The sequence below is a fragment of the Muscardinus avellanarius genome, assembly GCF_963383645.1.
Source record: "Muscardinus avellanarius genome assembly, chromosome: 10".
NCBI lineage: Eukaryota > Metazoa > Chordata > Mammalia > Rodentia > Gliridae > Muscardinus > Muscardinus avellanarius.
The window spans coordinates 112,281,367-112,298,021 of NC_137796.1; the positions used below are offsets into that span (position 1 = coordinate 112,281,367).

At 48.3% G+C, this 16,655-nt stretch overlaps 1 protein-coding gene across 6 annotated transcripts in view; it reads right to left on the reverse strand.

Moving 5' to 3' along the window:
* The window catches only part of MAPK8IP3 (mitogen-activated protein kinase 8 interacting protein 3), a gene marked incomplete at both ends in the record, with an annotated part of 45,499 nt that extends 31,618 nt beyond the window's left edge, over positions 1-13,881 (reverse strand). For all 6 annotated transcript variants that reach the window (XM_080702696.1, XM_080702692.1, XM_080702695.1 and 3 more), the window contains 2 exons: positions 1,345-1,465; positions 13,564-13,881. In XM_080702696.1, the coding sequence (XP_080558822.1) occupies positions 1,345-1,465; positions 13,564-13,881 (439 nt within the window). The remainder of the gene's footprint in view (positions 1-1,344; positions 1,466-13,563) is intronic.
* Positions 13,882-16,655: the final 2,774 nt, after the last annotated feature.

The window sequence follows — 16,655 nt, forward strand, 5'->3', positions numbered from 1 at the left end:
GTCAGGTCTGCTAGGAGTTTTTGCAATGCAGGCAAAACTCACAGCATGTGTCAAGCGCAGATGAAAAGTGAGCACATGCCTGTGATCCCAGTACTTGGAAGGAAGGCTGAGATAGGGTCGCAGGTTCAAAACCATCCTCAGCAACTCAGTGAGACCGTTTCAAATAAAAAATAAAAAGGGCTGGGGATGTAGTTCAGAGGTAGAATACCCTTGAGTTCAACACCCAGTATCACAAACACATAAAAAAAGGAGTGAGTAGCTTGGTAGTAGAGCATATGCCGAACACGTGCAAGGTCTGGAGTCTAATCCTCAACACCACACACACACACAAAGAAAGTGGATGAGAAACTGTGGAAAGAGACAAGAATTTAAAGTGAGTGACCTCTTAGATGTATTAAAAAGTGACAGTTTGGGCATGGTGGGACACTGTGTACTTAGGAGGCCGAGAGAGGAGGACCAGAGGTTCAAGGCCAGTATATAGTAACTCAGCAAGACCCTGTTTCAAAACTAAAATAGAGCTGGGGTATAGCTCACAGGTAGAGTGCTCCCTAATAAAAAAACAACAAAACAACAAAAACCCAAAACAAAAAAGTGACAGAACATCAGAAGAGTGTCACAGACAAACAGCAGTGCCACTTGGACACGTCGAAGGCTGGGAAGACCAAGTTATGACTATGTCCCTTTTCACACGGATAGCCAGGCTAAACTAGTGGCCCCTGGTGACACCTGAGATAGTCCCTTTTTGGCCCCCTATGTGCCTGCCCAAGCAGCACAAGTGCCGGGCAGGCTAACTGGCCCCATGTCCCACCACCACAGCCAGCCTGTCACCAGCCTTGGACGCCTTCCTCTGCGTCTCTGTCCAACCCTTTGTCTTTGTACCACTGAGTGGGGAAGGCTGCCAGCTTTCAGCTCATTTGCCTCCACACAGTGGCCTCTGAATCTTGGTCTAGGGTAGAGACAGGACCGCGGAGTTGTCACTTCAGGTCAGCACATTTAGGTAAGCTTCACTGTTTTCCTCGTTTCCACAAGATCTGAGGCTGATTACAGAAATGCCCAGTCGTGTGAAGGGGTGAAACACGCAGCGGAGTGGAGAGAATCACAGTGGAAGACAGGGGGCGCCATGCGCTTCCTCTATCCCCCAACCCCGCAGTCCTGGGGACTGAACAAGGGCCACTCTGGCTGGAGCTACACCCCAGCCCTATTTTCTCTGTATTTTGAAACAAGGTCTTGTTAAGTTCTAATCTCCTTTTATCCAAGGCTCTTGAGTCCCTCCTGGCCAGATCTGTCTCAGAACAAAACGCACATTCAATTTCAAGTCATCTCTCTTTTTTCCCAGCCACTTACTCTGATCTGCATAGTTTCTGGCCTTTAGTTCCAGCTGGCGTGTCTGAAACTCATAGTGTTCCACTTGGATCTGGAGCTCTTTCTTTTCTTGTTCCAAGGCATCTTCAAACTCAATGAATTTCTATGCATAAAAAGAGAAGAACAGCAGGTGTGCTGAGAATGTGATGGCCAAAGGTGACAAGACCCCTTTCTCACCTGCAGGGCCAAGGTCTGGTGCCATGAGGTCTGAGACCATGAGCTGGACAGAGGCAGGTCTAGAGTGGGGGTTCCCTTCTTCCAGACCACATCTGTCACCCTGCCCATGCCCTTCTCGAGGCAAACCTCAGCACAGACAAGCCCTGTGATCCTCCTGTCTCAGCCTCCTAGCTACTGAAATTACAGACATGAGCCATTGCACCTGGCTAAGTTTTAGTAACTTTTGGACACAGGGCTCCACACTCATGTAGTTGGTCCTGTTTGCAAGGAAGTATGATTATTTCTGTCAGCTATAGGCCTCTAGACAAGGTAAAACCCACTTTTCTCTTAGTTTAACAGTGCTGGGGATAGAACCCAGGGCCCATTGTACCTCTGAGCTATACCCCCAACACTATTTTTTATTCTTTATGTTTTTATGCTTTTATTTTTTGTGGTACTGGGGTGGAACCCAGGGGCTTTTCTACCTCCAGGCTAAACCCCCAGACCTATTTTATACTTTATTTGGAAACAGGGTCTCACTAAGTAGCTGAGGCTGGCTTGAAATCTGTGTGATCCTCCTGTCTCAGCCTCCCAAACACTGGGATTATAAGCGTACATCACTACACCCGGCTTTTATTTTTTGATTTTTTACTTTATTTTTATTCTTTATTTTGAAACAGGGTCTCACTGGGTTGCAAAGGGCCTCACTAAGTGGCTGAGGCTGTCTGTGAACCTCAATCCTCCTGTCTCAGCCTCCTAAATGCTGGGATTACAAGTGTGTACCACCACAACCATCTCAGTCAGTATTTTAATCAAAGTTCAGTTTAGGACTAAGAAACAACAGTAAAGAATGCATCTAGCATCTAGCTGGGTGTGGTGACGTACTCTTGTAATCTTAGCATTCGGGAGGCAGAGACCAGAGGATCACGGTTTGTGGACAGGCTAAGCTATTTAGTGAGGCCCTTTGCAACTCAGTGAGACCCTATTTCAAAAAATAAAAAAATACCAGCCGGGCGTGGTGGCGCAGCTTGTAATCCCCCCCCCCCCCCCCCCCCGCTTGGGAGGCAGAGACAGGAGGATCGCACAGGTTCGAAGCCAGCCACACCAGCTTAAGAGACCCTGTTTCCAAATAAAAATATAAAATAGGTCTGGGAGTGTAGCCCGGAGGTAGAAGGGTTCCATCCCCAGTACCACCAATAAACAAACAAACAAACAAACAAACAAACAATACAATGCCCCTGGACTCCATCCCCAGCACCACACAAAATAATAATAGTAAAATAAACAAATAAAAAGACTACAAACTAGGACTGGGGGTGTAGCTTGGAGGTACAATGCCCCTGGGCTCCATCCCCAGTATCGTAAAACAAACAAACAAACATATATACATAACTGTTAAGGACTGTGCGGGATCCACATGTCCCTAAAAACTTGCATTTCTTTAGGACAAGATTCATCCCTCACTGACCAGAATGTGTTCTCAGGACAACCCAGTCTTTCTTTTTTCTTTTCTTTTTTCTTTTTTCTGTACTGAGGATGGAACCTAGAGGCATTGTGCCTTCGAGCTATTTCCCCAGCCCTATTTTGTATTCTTTATTTTAAAACAAGGTCTCACTGAGTTGTGAAGGGCCTCACTAAGTAGTTGAGGCTGTCCTCAAACCATGATTCTCTGGTATCCGCCTCCTGAATGCTGGGATTACAAGCCTGCGCCACCATGCCCGGCCTCCCAGTCCTTTTCTGAACCCAGTTGTTTCTTTCTTTCTTTTTTTTTTTTGGTGATACTGGGGACGGAACCCAGGGGCCTTCTACCTCCGGGCTACACTCCCAGACTATATACATACATACATACATACATACATACATACATACATACCAGTATTGGGAAGAGGCATCAAAATGTATTAATGTGCTGGTATTGGAAAATTGCTTTGGTAATTTCCAAAGTGTAAAATCTAGTCAGAGCTTAGGTGCTGTGTAAGTACTTAGGCAGGGAGGGGGCTGCAGCGATTACAATGCAGAGTTCCTCTCGGTCTTTGCCCTTCATTCTAATCATTAACCTATTGTAAAAGCCTTAAGAGTCAACTGAAGCCATTAGCCCTAAAACTACAATAGAGGCAGCCGGTGCCTCTGTTTACCTCCTAGCAACCAATACTGCCCAGTACAATAGAGCGGGGGCCTGGTAGATTCTTGACCCTGCACTTAGTAAATGCACTGTCCGGAGACAAAGGCACCACCTGGCTAAGGAATAAGTAACCAGCCCATCGCCTCGGTAACACTGATGAGGAAGATACCAATACAACATCTATTTAAGGGTTGAGGTCCCCAAAAGGGGCCGGAGTTGCATTTTCGGGCTCCCCAGCATGCAGGTCAGCATGCTGCTTTTTTCTCTTCTGTATTTCCTACTAATTTTGTAATGAAGATTTGTTAAAGCTGCACTGAGCTGCCCGTTAATTTTTCTATTCAACCAACCTTAGTTGAATAAGAAAAAAGAAAAAGAACCCTACCATTTCAAACCGTAACAGTGTGTGTGTGTGTGTGTGTGTGTGTGTGTGTGTGTGTGTAATTTCTTTTCTTTTTCTTTTTTTTTTTTTTTTTGCGGGTTTAGGGATGAAACCCAGAGGCATTCTACCTCCGAGCTACACCCCCTGCCCAATTTTTTATTCCTTATTTTGAAATAGGGTCTCACTGAGTTGCAAAGGACCTCACTAAGTAGCTGAGGCTGTCTGCGAACCGTGATTCTCTGGTTTCAGCCTCCCGAATGCTGGGATTACAATCGTGCGCCACCACCATGCCCGGTTTTTTTTTTTTTTTTTTTTTTTGAAACAGGGTCTCTTAAGCCAGTGGAGGCTGGCTGCGAACCTGCGGGATCCTTCTGTCTCCGCCTCCTAAGCGCGGGGATTACAAGCATATGCCACCACACCCAGAATCCCAGTTGTTTCTGAACCCAGAATTCAGAAACAACTCTGGCCTGTTGGCTTCCTGTGGCAGTCCTGCACATGCTCATGGAGTAGCTGCTGGCATGTATATGCCTGCCTCTGTGCAACGCCTGTTTCAAGATCCTACAAACGAGCAATTGGTAAATGTGTCAGACCATGTAAAGGCCAAGCCCCGGCTCCATCGGTAGGTAGGCAGACAAATCCCCACAAACCAGAATGCTGCTCAGCAGATAAGGGTGACATGCGACAAACTGGGGGAGTCTCGAAGCCATGATGCCAGGTGAAATAAGCCAGACTAAAAAGGGTCTATGTTGAACAATTCCATTTATACGCCGTCTATAAAGTGCAAATTAATCCACAGGGCAGAAAGCAGATCAGTGGTCTCCTGGGGATGAGTGAGGCAGGGAAGAACAAGACTGCAAAAAGGAGCTCCAGGGCAGTGGGCACCGTCACTCACTCACTGTGGGGACCGCTCATGGGTTAAGACAAATGCCAAAATGCATCAAATTACGCTGGCACAGTAGTGCACCCGAATACTGGGAAATTATGGGGTGGAGACAGGTGGATTATAAATTTGAGGCCTTGTAGGCAACTTGAGACACTGTCTCAAAAGAAAACTCCACAATTTATTGAGACCTTGCTTCAAAATAAAGAATAAAAATGGAGCTGGGGGTGTATCTCTGAGATAGAATGCCCCTAGGTTCAATCCTCAGTACCTGCAACCCCCCCAAAAAAAATACAAAACGAAAAACATAACTGGGTGTGCACTGTAATATCAGTGCTTGGGAGGTTGTGACAGGAGGATCACAGGTTTGTGGCCAGCCTCAGCAACTTAGTGAGGTCTTTTGGGATAGGAAAAGCAAAGGAAAGGAAAACAGGCCAGTATGTGGAACTCCTCAGTGGAAGAGTAGCCCTGTGTTTAATCCTAGGTACCCAAGGTGGGCAGAGAGTTCATCAAACTGTACACTGAGACAAGCCGGGCATGGTGGTGCACGCTTGTAATCCCAGCATTTGGGAGGCTGAGACAGGAAGATCACGATTTGAGAACAGCCTCGGCTACTTAGGCCCTTTGCAACTCAGTGAGACCCTGTTTCAAAATAAAGAATAAAAGGCCAGGTGTGTGGCGCACACTTGTAATCCCAGTGCTTGGGAGGCTGAGACAGGTGGTTTGCACAGGTTCTAAGCCAACTTCAGCTACTCAGTGAGACCCTGTTTCAAAATAAAGTATAAAATGGAGGCATAGCTCAGAGGTAGAATGTCCCTGGGTTCCATCCCCAGTACTGCAAAAAAAAAAAAAAAAAAAAAGTACACTGAGCATGTGCATTTCAGGGTATATCAATGATATTTCAGTAAAATTATTAATCCCTCCCCCTAAAAAGAATAGAAAAAAATGAAGCCCAAGGTAAAAGATGCAATCCTGAAGCCACCAGCACAGACAACTTGTAGGTTCCAGGGATTTCTCAGCAGACCTCTTCTCAGCCCTGGAGAATTTCATCATCTCCTGTTGTTTCCTAGACAGCTGGCACTCCCTGCCCCAACTCAGTCCCACAACATTTTCCTCTACCTCATCTCCTGTATCATAAACCCACTGCTTTGCAATGTTCTTTCTTTCTGGAACACATTCACTGAAAAATTCCAAATCACCTTCTAGGCACCTTCCTTTCCTGCCTGAAGCTAACTTGGAAACATTCACTAGCAGCCCTCCTGTGAGAGCGACTCAGCCAGAACATTCACAGCTGCACTGTCTGGTGTGGCCGCCCTGGCCACAAGATACAAGGAAAACCTGAGGCTGGCTGTGGCTCAGTGGCAAAGCTCCTGCCTAGTGCGTTTGAGGCCTTGGAGTCCAGTCCCAGCACCAGCAAAGAAAAAAAGAAAAAAGGGGCTGGGCATGGTGATATACGCCTATAATCCCAGTAGTTGGGAGGCTGAGACAGGTGTGCAGCCCCTGACAGGGTTGGCACCCAAGCTGGTGTCTACAGAATCCATGGCTTAGGCCTTGCCCTTCCTGGACCCCAGAGAACCAGCCCCTCGGTATCAAAACACACCAGGAGGCGGGCAGGTTCAAGAATAGCCTCAGCAATGTACTGAGATTCTCAGCAACCCAGTGTGACCCTGTCTCAAAAATAAAATGGGTTGGGGATGTAGCTTGGAGATAGACTGTACCTTGGTCCAATCTCTAGTAAAAGATGCATGTGCGCGTGCGCGCGCGCACACACACACACACACACACACACATAAATAAAATTAAAAAGGAAAAAATAATAAAAACTCCGTTCCATCAGTTACATCGGAAGTGCTCAAGGGTCCTTTGTGCCATGGCTACTGAATCAAACCACACAAATAGAGTGTGCCCATCATCACAGATGGACACAAGGGCTGTTTTGCCCAGGACCATCCTAGACCTTCAGAAATAGAGGCATGAGTGTGGAGAGATGTGCACAGAGGCATGAAGCCAGCTCCCCTTCTCATCCATCCACACAGGGCCAGCATCTCCTCAGCTGTGCAGTGAGGGAGAAGAGAACAGCCCAGGCACTGCATTAACTGGAGGATCCAGCCTCCCTTCTAATTCAACTTGGGGAAGCCAGGGTGAGAGGTAGAGCAAGTGAATGGGGGGATCATTCTCCCTCCAGGACATTGTCAGATGCTAGGAACTCTGGCGGGGATGGGACAGGGACGGGCTGGGTAAAACCCTGCAGGGGTCTAGGCAATGGGGAAACACACATGGGGGAGGAGGGGGAGGACCAGGCTTGGTCACCCTAACAGTATGCAGGAACCTGAAGAAAGGGAGCCATCCTACATCTTCTGGCCCTCCTGCCCACCCACCATGCATACATTCAAGAGGTCGCAGACTTAGTGGCTCTGGGTATTCCTGTAGAAGATGAGTCTGGTCACCAGGTCACATGAAAGTCAGCCCAGAGTACTGCAAAAAGTGACTGACCTGAGCTGCCACATGTCAAGATGACACTAAAGACTACAGGGCCATGCAGAAGATTGAGGCTTAGTAAAGTGAGTGAGAGAAGAGCAGCGTAGACAAACGATTACACTAGGAATTGGGTGAGGCACGTTACTTTTGCAACCTTTATCTTATTTCAAAATAGGTTTTATTTTATTTTGTGGTGCTGGGGATTAAAGACAGGGGCATTCTACCTCTGAGCTACACCCCCAGCCCAATTTTTTATTCTTTATTTTGAAACAGAGTCTCATTAAGTTGCGAAGGGCTGCACTAAGTAGCTGAGGCTGGCCTCAAACCGGATTCTCCTATCTCAGCCTCCCAAGTACTGGGATTACAAACATGCACCACCACACCCAGCTTAAAAATTCTTTTTTTTTTTTTTTTTTTGCGGTACCAGGGATAGAATCGAGGGGAATTATACCTCTGATCTACACCCCCGGTCCTATTTTTTAGTATTTTTAATTTTGAAACAGGGTTTCGCTGAGTTGTGAAGGGCCTCGCTAAATAGCTGAGGCTGTCTGTGAACTGCAATCCTCCGGTCTCTGCCTCCTGAATGCTGGGATTACAAGCATGTGCCGCCACACCTGGCCCAAGTTTTTAAAAAGCAGGTTATATTTAACTTACAGATCTTGATTTGGGAGGCACTGACTTCCACCAGTCAGTCCCCACTGTCTACCTGCTGCCACAATGGCCCACAGGATTCCTACCACAGGGAGATGTCACAAAGAGGCAGGCTCCTGGCCAGGCATCTCCAGACCACAGCTGGCTCCCTGACACCCATGTTCTTTCTGGCTGGGGAGAACCTCTTTTTGCTCATGGCTTCTGCATCTGTTTCCATCTTTTAGAGTGATTCTGTTTGGGGCAGGGGAGATAGCTCAGGGGCAAAGCCTATCATGTATGAGGTCCTGGATCCAATTCCTAGTAGCATGAGAAAAGAATCTAAAACAACTGTTTTACTCCTGGTGACTTTGGTACTACCACCTTGGACCAACCTTTGGAAGCAACGAGGAAAGACTGCTGGCAACTACATCTCAACAGCTTCATCTAGAACAAGAATGTTAAAAACTTCTCTTCTGTGTGATAGAGTGCTTGCCTAGCATGCATGAGGCCCGAGATTCTACCCTTGAACAGCAGGGGGGAAGTGCCCTTAATATTACAACATGGTAGAAAAAATTGCATGCTCTGTTCAAGTAGTGGTGAATTTACTATTCGTAACACAGGAAACAAGAGCAAGAAATTTGGGATGGGAGGTTAAACTGGGGACTGAACCCAGGGGTGCTCTAACTCTGAGCTACAACCCCAGCCCTTTTATTTCTCAACCAGGTATTGCTGAGTTGTTGCAGCTGGCCTTGAACCTGTGATCCTCCTGTCAGCCTCCCAAGTACTGGAAGTCCAAGGTACACCTCTGCATCAGGCAAGTGTAAAAACTTGTGATTCAATATATTAATTCGTTTATGAAAGAGCATCTCACAGAGAAACATTACAGTGCTTGCCTTCCCCTCCTACTTTAATCCTACCTGAGTGTTCTATAAAATAGATTCCTTTTGTCTAACTAGAAAAAACAAGTCTTGGATGAAACCCTCCTCCGTTTGGACGCTTTCTTCACTCAGCACAAAACACATTCATCAGAAAACATCCACACACGCTTCTTGTGGACAGAGTCCTCACCTTAGTTACTAAGATGACCTGAGGGAGGTGACTAGCAGGCTCCTCAGGATTAAAGAGTTTAAAGCAAATAATGACTACTAATACGTGTCTCTCAAACATCATTTTCCTTTCATAAGCCACGTGATTACTGCAAGGAAAAGATCTCTGCTCCCCGAGCAAGCACAGTACACATGGCCACTCCACTCGACCCTCAGTTCAAGCTCGGGCCAGATCCGGTACACCCCAGCACACAGCCAGCTGCCCCCTTCCGACCCTCTTCTCTTCTAGTGGGAAAGAAACAAGGGATTTAAAAATACTCGATCAAACCCTGAAGAATCTGAAACTTCAGTGATGCGCAGGGCTTGCTGTTCAAAGTCACCCCAAGATTCCACCAAGGGTTCTACCTTGACTCTGTTCAAGACACCTTCCTGCAATTCTCCAGGCCACCAACAGTAACACTGAGCCCCTGAGATGGAACTGGTTTGCCATGTCTGGTGTCCCATTCATTTTGCAGGCTAGAGAGGGGGTGATGCTGGGCAGAGTGTGTGGCTCCTGAGGGCAGGGTTGGTGCCCAAGCTGCTATTGACAGAATCCATGGCTTGGGCCTCCCTCCCTGAACCCCAGTCACAGAGAACCAGCCACTCAGAACACAGCAAAGCCAGGCATGGTGGCGCATGCTTGTAATCCCAGCATTTGGGAGGCTGAGACTGGAGGATCATGGTCTCTACCTCTGCAGAGTGAGGCCCTCCGCAACTTAGTGAGACCCTGTTTTAAAATAAAGAATAAAAAACAGGACAGGGCGTGTAGCATGGAGGTTGAATGCCCCTGGCTTCCATCCCCAGAGTGGCAAAAAAAAAAAAAAAAAAAAAAAAAAAATTGAACACAGCCGAAATCTATTGCTGTAGTTATTACAGGTCAAGAAGTAGAGGTCAGGGATGTATGCTCACTTAAGGCTTAAAAACAAAACAAAATAAAATAAAATAATCCTGCAGCTGGGCATGAGGCATATGCCTATAATCATAGTACTTGGGAGGCTGAGTCAGGAAGATCACAGGTTCGAGGCAAGCATCAGCAACTTAGTGAGGCCCTCAGCAACTTAGTGAGAACCTGTTTCAACCTAAAATAGGGCTGGGGCCAGACGTGGTGGCACATGCTTGTAATCCCAGCATTTGGGAGGCTGAGACCAAAGGGTGACGGTTCGCAGTCAGCCTCAGCTACTTAGTGAGGCCCTTCGAAACTCAGTAAGACCCTGTTTCAAAAATTTTAAAAAGCCGGGCGTGGTGGCACACACTTGTAATCCCCGTGCTTGGGAGGCGGAGACAGGAGGATCGCCCAGGTTCGAAGCCAGCCACGCTGGCTTAAGAGACCCTGTTTCCAAATAAAGTATAAAAATAGGTCTGGGAGTGTAGCCTGGAAGTAGAAGGGTTTCCAGGAACCCCAGTACCACAAAAAAAAAAAAAAAAAAAAAAATTTTAAATTAAAAACAGACTAAAAACTAGGGTTGGGGTGTAGCTCAGAGGCATAATGCCCCTGGGTTCTATTCCCAGTACCACAAAAATAAACAAACAAACAAACAAACAAAAAAGGGCTAGGATGTAGCTAAGAGGTGGAATATCCCTTGGTTTGATCCCTAGTACCACACACACAAAACTAAACAACAACAATAAAAAAAAACCCTGCAGATTCTGTCTGCTTACAGGCTGCAGTCGGCTCAGGTTACCCATCTCTGACTAAGCCTAATGAGCAGAGTGGCTGGGAAAGCATCTGCTGACAGCTCACTCCAGCTCCTCTGCACCACAACAGGCCTGCAGCCCATGAGGTCCAGCTCCTGGGCTATCACACACATCTGTAATCACTAGTCCTGGCGTAGAATAAGAAGCTGGCCCACTGTACACAGAGATCTTTTCCACAGGCCTAAAGTGAATACTTGATTTCATAAAGGAGATAGAATAGCCAGGCATGGTGGTACACACTTGTAATCCCAGTGCGGGATGGGGCCAGCATTTGGGAGGCTGAAATTGGAGGATCGCGGTTCGCGGACAGCCTCAGCTACTTAAGTTCTTTGCAACTCAGTGAGACCCTGTTTCAAAAATAAAGAATAAAAGCTGGGCGTGGTGGCGCATGCTTTTAATCCCAGTGCTTGGGATACTGAGGTTCGAAGCCAGCCTCAGCTACTTAGTGAGGCTCTCAGCAACTTAGTGAGACCCTGTTTCCAAATAAAATATAAAATAGGTCTGGGAGTATAGCCCAGAGGTAGAAGTGTCTCTGGGTTCCACCCCCAGTACCACACACACAAAATAAGAATAAGAATAAGAATAAAGAATAAAAAAGCCGGGTGTGGTGGCGCATGCTTGTAATCCCAGTATTTGGGAGGCTGAGACGGGAGGATTGTGCAGGTTTGAAGCCAGCCTGTTACTTAGTGAGACCCTTTGCAACTCAGTGAGACCCAGTTTCAAAATAAATAATAAAAAATAGGGCTGGAATGTCACTTGGAGGTAGAATGCCCCTGGTTTCCAACCCCAGTACCTAAAAAAATAAAAAAATAAATAGAATGTCTGATATCTATAGTATTTCACCTCTTTTTGTGTGGTATTGAAGATTGAACCCAGGAGCACTCTACCTCTGAGCTCTACTCTGGGTTCTCAAGCCCTATTTTTTATTCTTTTAGTGTGTGTGTGTGTATGTGTGTGTGTGTGGTACTGGGGATAAAACCCAGGGGCATTCTACCTCCTAGCTACACCCTCAGCCCTATTTTTTGTTTTATTTTGAAACAAGGTCTCGCTAAGTTGTGGAGGGCCTAAGTAGCTGAGACTGTTCGAGAATCCGCAATATCTGTGATCCTCTTGTCTCAGCCTCCCAAGGAATGGGATTACTACCATGCACCACCACGCCTGGTTCCTATTTTTTTTTTGGGGGGGGGGGTCTGGGGATGGAGCCCAGGGGCATTTGACCCCCGAGCCACATCCCCTGCCCTATTTTTATTCTTTATTTTGAAACAGGGTCTCACAAAGTTGCAGAGGGCCTAAGTAACTGAGGCTGTCCACGAGCCGCGATCCTTCAGTTCCAGCATCCCGAATGCTGGGATTACAAGCGTGCGCCACCACGCCCAGCTTTAATTCGTTATTTTGAAACGGCCTCACTAAGTAGCTGAGGCTGGCGGTGAACCGGTGATCTTCCTGTCTCAGCGTCCCAAGTACTGGGATTACAAGCGTGCACCACCATACTCAGCCTTTTCTTTAATTGCAAGAACACCTGTGTCTTTCCAAGGACATACTATTCCCATTTAACCACGGCCTCCAATGGGCCAACCTAGGGTGTTTGCTTTCCGCTCTGCTCAATGCAGCTCTCTCTACAGCTTGTTTAAATAGATGGGGAAGCAGGGCGTGGTGGCGCACGCTTGTAATCCCCGCGCTTGGGAGGCAGAGACAGGAGGATCGCGCAGGTTCGAAGCCAGCCGCGCGCGCTGGCTTAGGAGACCCTGTTTCCAAATAAAAATATAAAATAGGTCTGGGAGTGTAGCCCAGAGGTAGAAGGGCTTCCAGGAACCCCAGTACCACCAAAAAAATAATAATAATAATAATAAAAATAAATAAATAGATGGGGAATTGGTGGGTCTCGGCATTGCAGCAATCTCTGTAAACCACGCGCACACCCACTGCTCTGGGTCCCGCTAGAGTCTAAGTAGGAGGGCAAAGGCATCTGGCCAGAGGCAGTCACTCTGCTGCAGAGCAGGGTGTCTGATCTAGGCAGCACCATGTCACCTGCTTTAGGCTACAAGGTTACAACTCAGCCTTAAAGCTGTCCATCTTGACTTTCTCCTTTTGGATTCTCAACTACTACTTGACCACATAGGTACAGGATAAAGGAAAAGAAAAAAATCCCCACTGGAAACCTCTGTCAAGCAACAAAAGGCCCCAGAAAGCGGTCAAAGCAGTGGCGGGTGGTGTCCTGCGTAAGGGAGGCAGTCACAGCTTCAAGGCTGGACCAGGGGAGCCCCAGCACTCCAGGCTTCTGGGGAGCAGCCCTCTGATGCCCTGCTGCAGGGTGACCTGGAAGGAAGAGCCTAGGTCAGGCGTCAGGGTCCACTCTGAATCTTGGCCTGGTGCATGTGACCTTGGTCCAGCCTCTCCACATCTCTGGGCCAGTTTTCTGCCAAACGTCTCGGGTCTCTCAAATCCTAGGGGCTCTGGAACCCTCTTTTTGTTGAGGACCTGAGGCCAGTTTGGCAAGGCCTGAGCATCCCAATCAACAAGCAGCAGCCAAGAGAAAGCGCACCGCAAGACCGACTCCAGATTAACACGCTTCTAGCCAGGGGGCACAAATCGCCCAGGTTTAAGAAAAGGCCAGAACAGCGAAACGTTTTTTTAGTCCCTAAGACGGTGCGAGGCCAACTTCACCGAGAAGGAACGGAACCTCATTCCGGAACGCATGCCCATCACAAAGACGCCGCGCGTCCCTGCGGCCCGCCAAGGGCGCCGGGCCGGGGCGCGGCGGGCGGCGCGCACGCACCTCCTCCGCCTGCTTGCGCAGCGCCTTCTCGCGCTCGTACTGCGTGAGCAGCTGCTCGTTGTCCTCGCGCAGCAGCTCCAGCTCCACCTCGTGCTCCTGGTTCTCGCTCAGCACCGAGTCCAGGTTCTCCAGCACGTTCACCACCAGCGGCATGAGCTCCTTGACCACCTCCTCGTCGTAGCAGTGGATGAGGCGCTCGAACTCGCGGTAGATGGAGCCCGCCAGGCCCGACACGCGCTCGGACATCACGGAGCCCGAGCAGTAGTCGTCCTGGTACACCACCACGCCGCCGCCCTCGTCCATCTGGATCTCCATCATCGCGGCCACGGCCGCCGCCAGCGCGGCGCGCTCCGCTGCCGGGTCGGCAGGCCGCGGCGTCGCCTCGGGCCCGCTGTCACCTCAGGCCGCCGCCGCCGCCGCCGCCGCCGCCGCTGCCCAGGCCGCGCCCGTCACTCGCCCGCCGGAAGTCCCGCCCACCGCCCGGGGCGGGCCGCGTCGTGACGTCACGCGGGGCGGGCGCTTCCGGCCGCGTCGCTGCCCCGCGCGAGGACTGCGCCGCCCGCGCGCCTCGGAGGCGGCTGGGCCGGAGGGAGGCCCGGGACCCGGCGCGGCTGCGGCGGCCCGAGAGCCGCCCGGGCAGCTGTCCCGGAGCCCCAAGGGGAGCGCCCGGGCGGTGTTCACCCATCACAAAGATGCGTGGTCCGGAGTGTCAGTTCCACGTCGTCTGGGTTCTACCCTAGCAAAGTGACGTTTTTCTTTATTTTGTAATGGAAATGGAACCCAGAGACATTCTACCCCCAGGCTACACCCTATCCCGATTTTCATTTTGAAACAGGTGCTAAATTTTTGAGGCTGGTCTCGAACCTGTCTCGGCTTCACAAGTACTAGGATTACAGGGGTGAGCCACCATCCCCAGCAAATGAATTACTCTTGGTGTACGTTTCCAAGCCTACCCAGAGCTCAGCCTGCACAGGATCAACCTATTAGGAAAGCCAGAATCTCCATCCAGGAAATAGAACTTGCAAGGAATGTTTTTGTTTTGTTTTATACTGAGGAGTGAACCCAGGGGCAGTCTACCTCCTAAATATACACACGCAGCCCTTTTTATTTAGAAACGGTCTTGCTAAGTTACCGTGGCTAGCCTTGAATCCTCTTGGCTCACTCCCAAGTTCTGGATTACAGGAGTGCGACACCATGCCCGGCTCCTACTATTTTGTCAAAATTGAGACAGGACCAACAGATGAAATGTGTAATTCTTCCCACTGAATAGATTACAAAGCAAACTTGTGTTCTGGGGAATGTTTTAAGCTCTACTTTGGGCCTTTTCCAGACGTGAGACCTGTGTGAATTCCTAAAGTTGTATATGGAGCCGGGCACTGTGGTACACACTTGTAATCCCAGCGCTTGGGAGGCTGAGACAGGAGGATTGAGGAGGTTAGAATCCAGTCTCAGCTACTTAGTGAGGCTCTCAGCAACTAGTGAGGCTCTGTTTCCAAATAAAATATAAAATAGGTCTGGGAGTATAGCCCGGGGGTAGAAAAGCCCCTGGGTTCAATCCACGTTACTACACACACACAAAAAGAAAATAAATATTTTTTTGTTTTGTTTTGGGGATTGAACTCAAGGGCATTTTACCTTTGAGCTAACCCTCAGCCTACTTTTATACTTTTTTTTTCTGGTCTGGGGGTGAAACCCAGGGGTATTCAACCTCCAAGCTACACCCCCTGCCCTATTTTTTAGTCTTTATTTTGAAACCGGGTCTCACTGAGTTGCAGAGGGCCTCGCTAAGTAGCTGAGGCTGTCCGCGAACCCTGATCCTCTGGTCTCAGCCTCCCCAATGCTGGGATTACAAGTGTGGCCACCACGCCCGGCCCTATTTTTATACTTTTGAAACAGGGTCTCACTAGGTTGCTAAGAGTATTACTTGCTGAGGCTGTCCTCAAACCTGTGATTCTCCTGTCTCAGCCTCACCTCCCAAGTACTGAGAATACAGGCATGCTCTATCATACCCAACTACAAAATGAAAATTGTTATTTTTGGTGGCACATGGGTTGACCCCAGGGAAGTCTACCTCTAAGGTACACGCCCCCAGCCCTATTTTATTCTTTATTTTTAAAACAGGGTCTCACTAACTTGTGGAGAGCATTACTAAGTAGCTGAGGCTGGCCTTGAACCCAGATCCTCCTGTCTCAGTCTCCCAAGTACTGGGATTACAAGTGTGCACAACCATGTCTGGCTTAAAAAAATTTTTTTTTGTACTGAGGATGGAACCCAGGAACATTCTACCTCCGAGCTATACCCCTATATCCCCAGCCCTACTTTTAACTCTTTATTTGTGGTGGTACTGGAGATGGAACCCAGAGGCCTTCGGGCTACACTCCCAGACCTTTTTTTTTTAATATTTTTATTTGGAAACAGGGTCTTGCTAAGTTGCTGAGATCCTCACTACATAGCTGAGGCTGGCTTCGAACCTGCACAATCCTCCTGTCTCAGCCTCCCAAGCGCAGGGATTACAAGCGTGTGCCACCACGCCCGGCTTTTTAACTATTTGTAACAGGGCCTCACTAAGTAGCTGAGGCTGTCCATAAAACACAATCTGCCTGTCTCAGCCTCCCAAATGCCGGGCATGGTGGCGCACGCTTGTAATCCCCGCACTTGTGAGGCTGAGACAGGAGGATCGCACAGGTTCGAAGCCAGCCTCAGCTACTCAGTGAGGCTCTCAGCAACTTAGTGAGACGCTGTTCCCAAATAATGTATAAAATAGGTCTGGGAGTATATCCCAGAGGTAGAAAAGCCCCTGGGTTCCACCCCCAGTACCGCTAAAAAAAAAAAAAATATATATATATATATATATATATATGTATGTATATATATACGTATGTATACATGTGTATATATACATATGTGTATACATGTATATATACACGTATATGTGTATATACATGTATATATATACACACATATATATATCGAACCGTGATCCTCCTTGTGTTTAGTCATCACACTCAGCTTCAAAATAAAATGTTGACAGATAACATTTTGAATTATTATTATTTTTTTGGTGGTACTGGGGTTCCTGGAAGCCCTTCTCC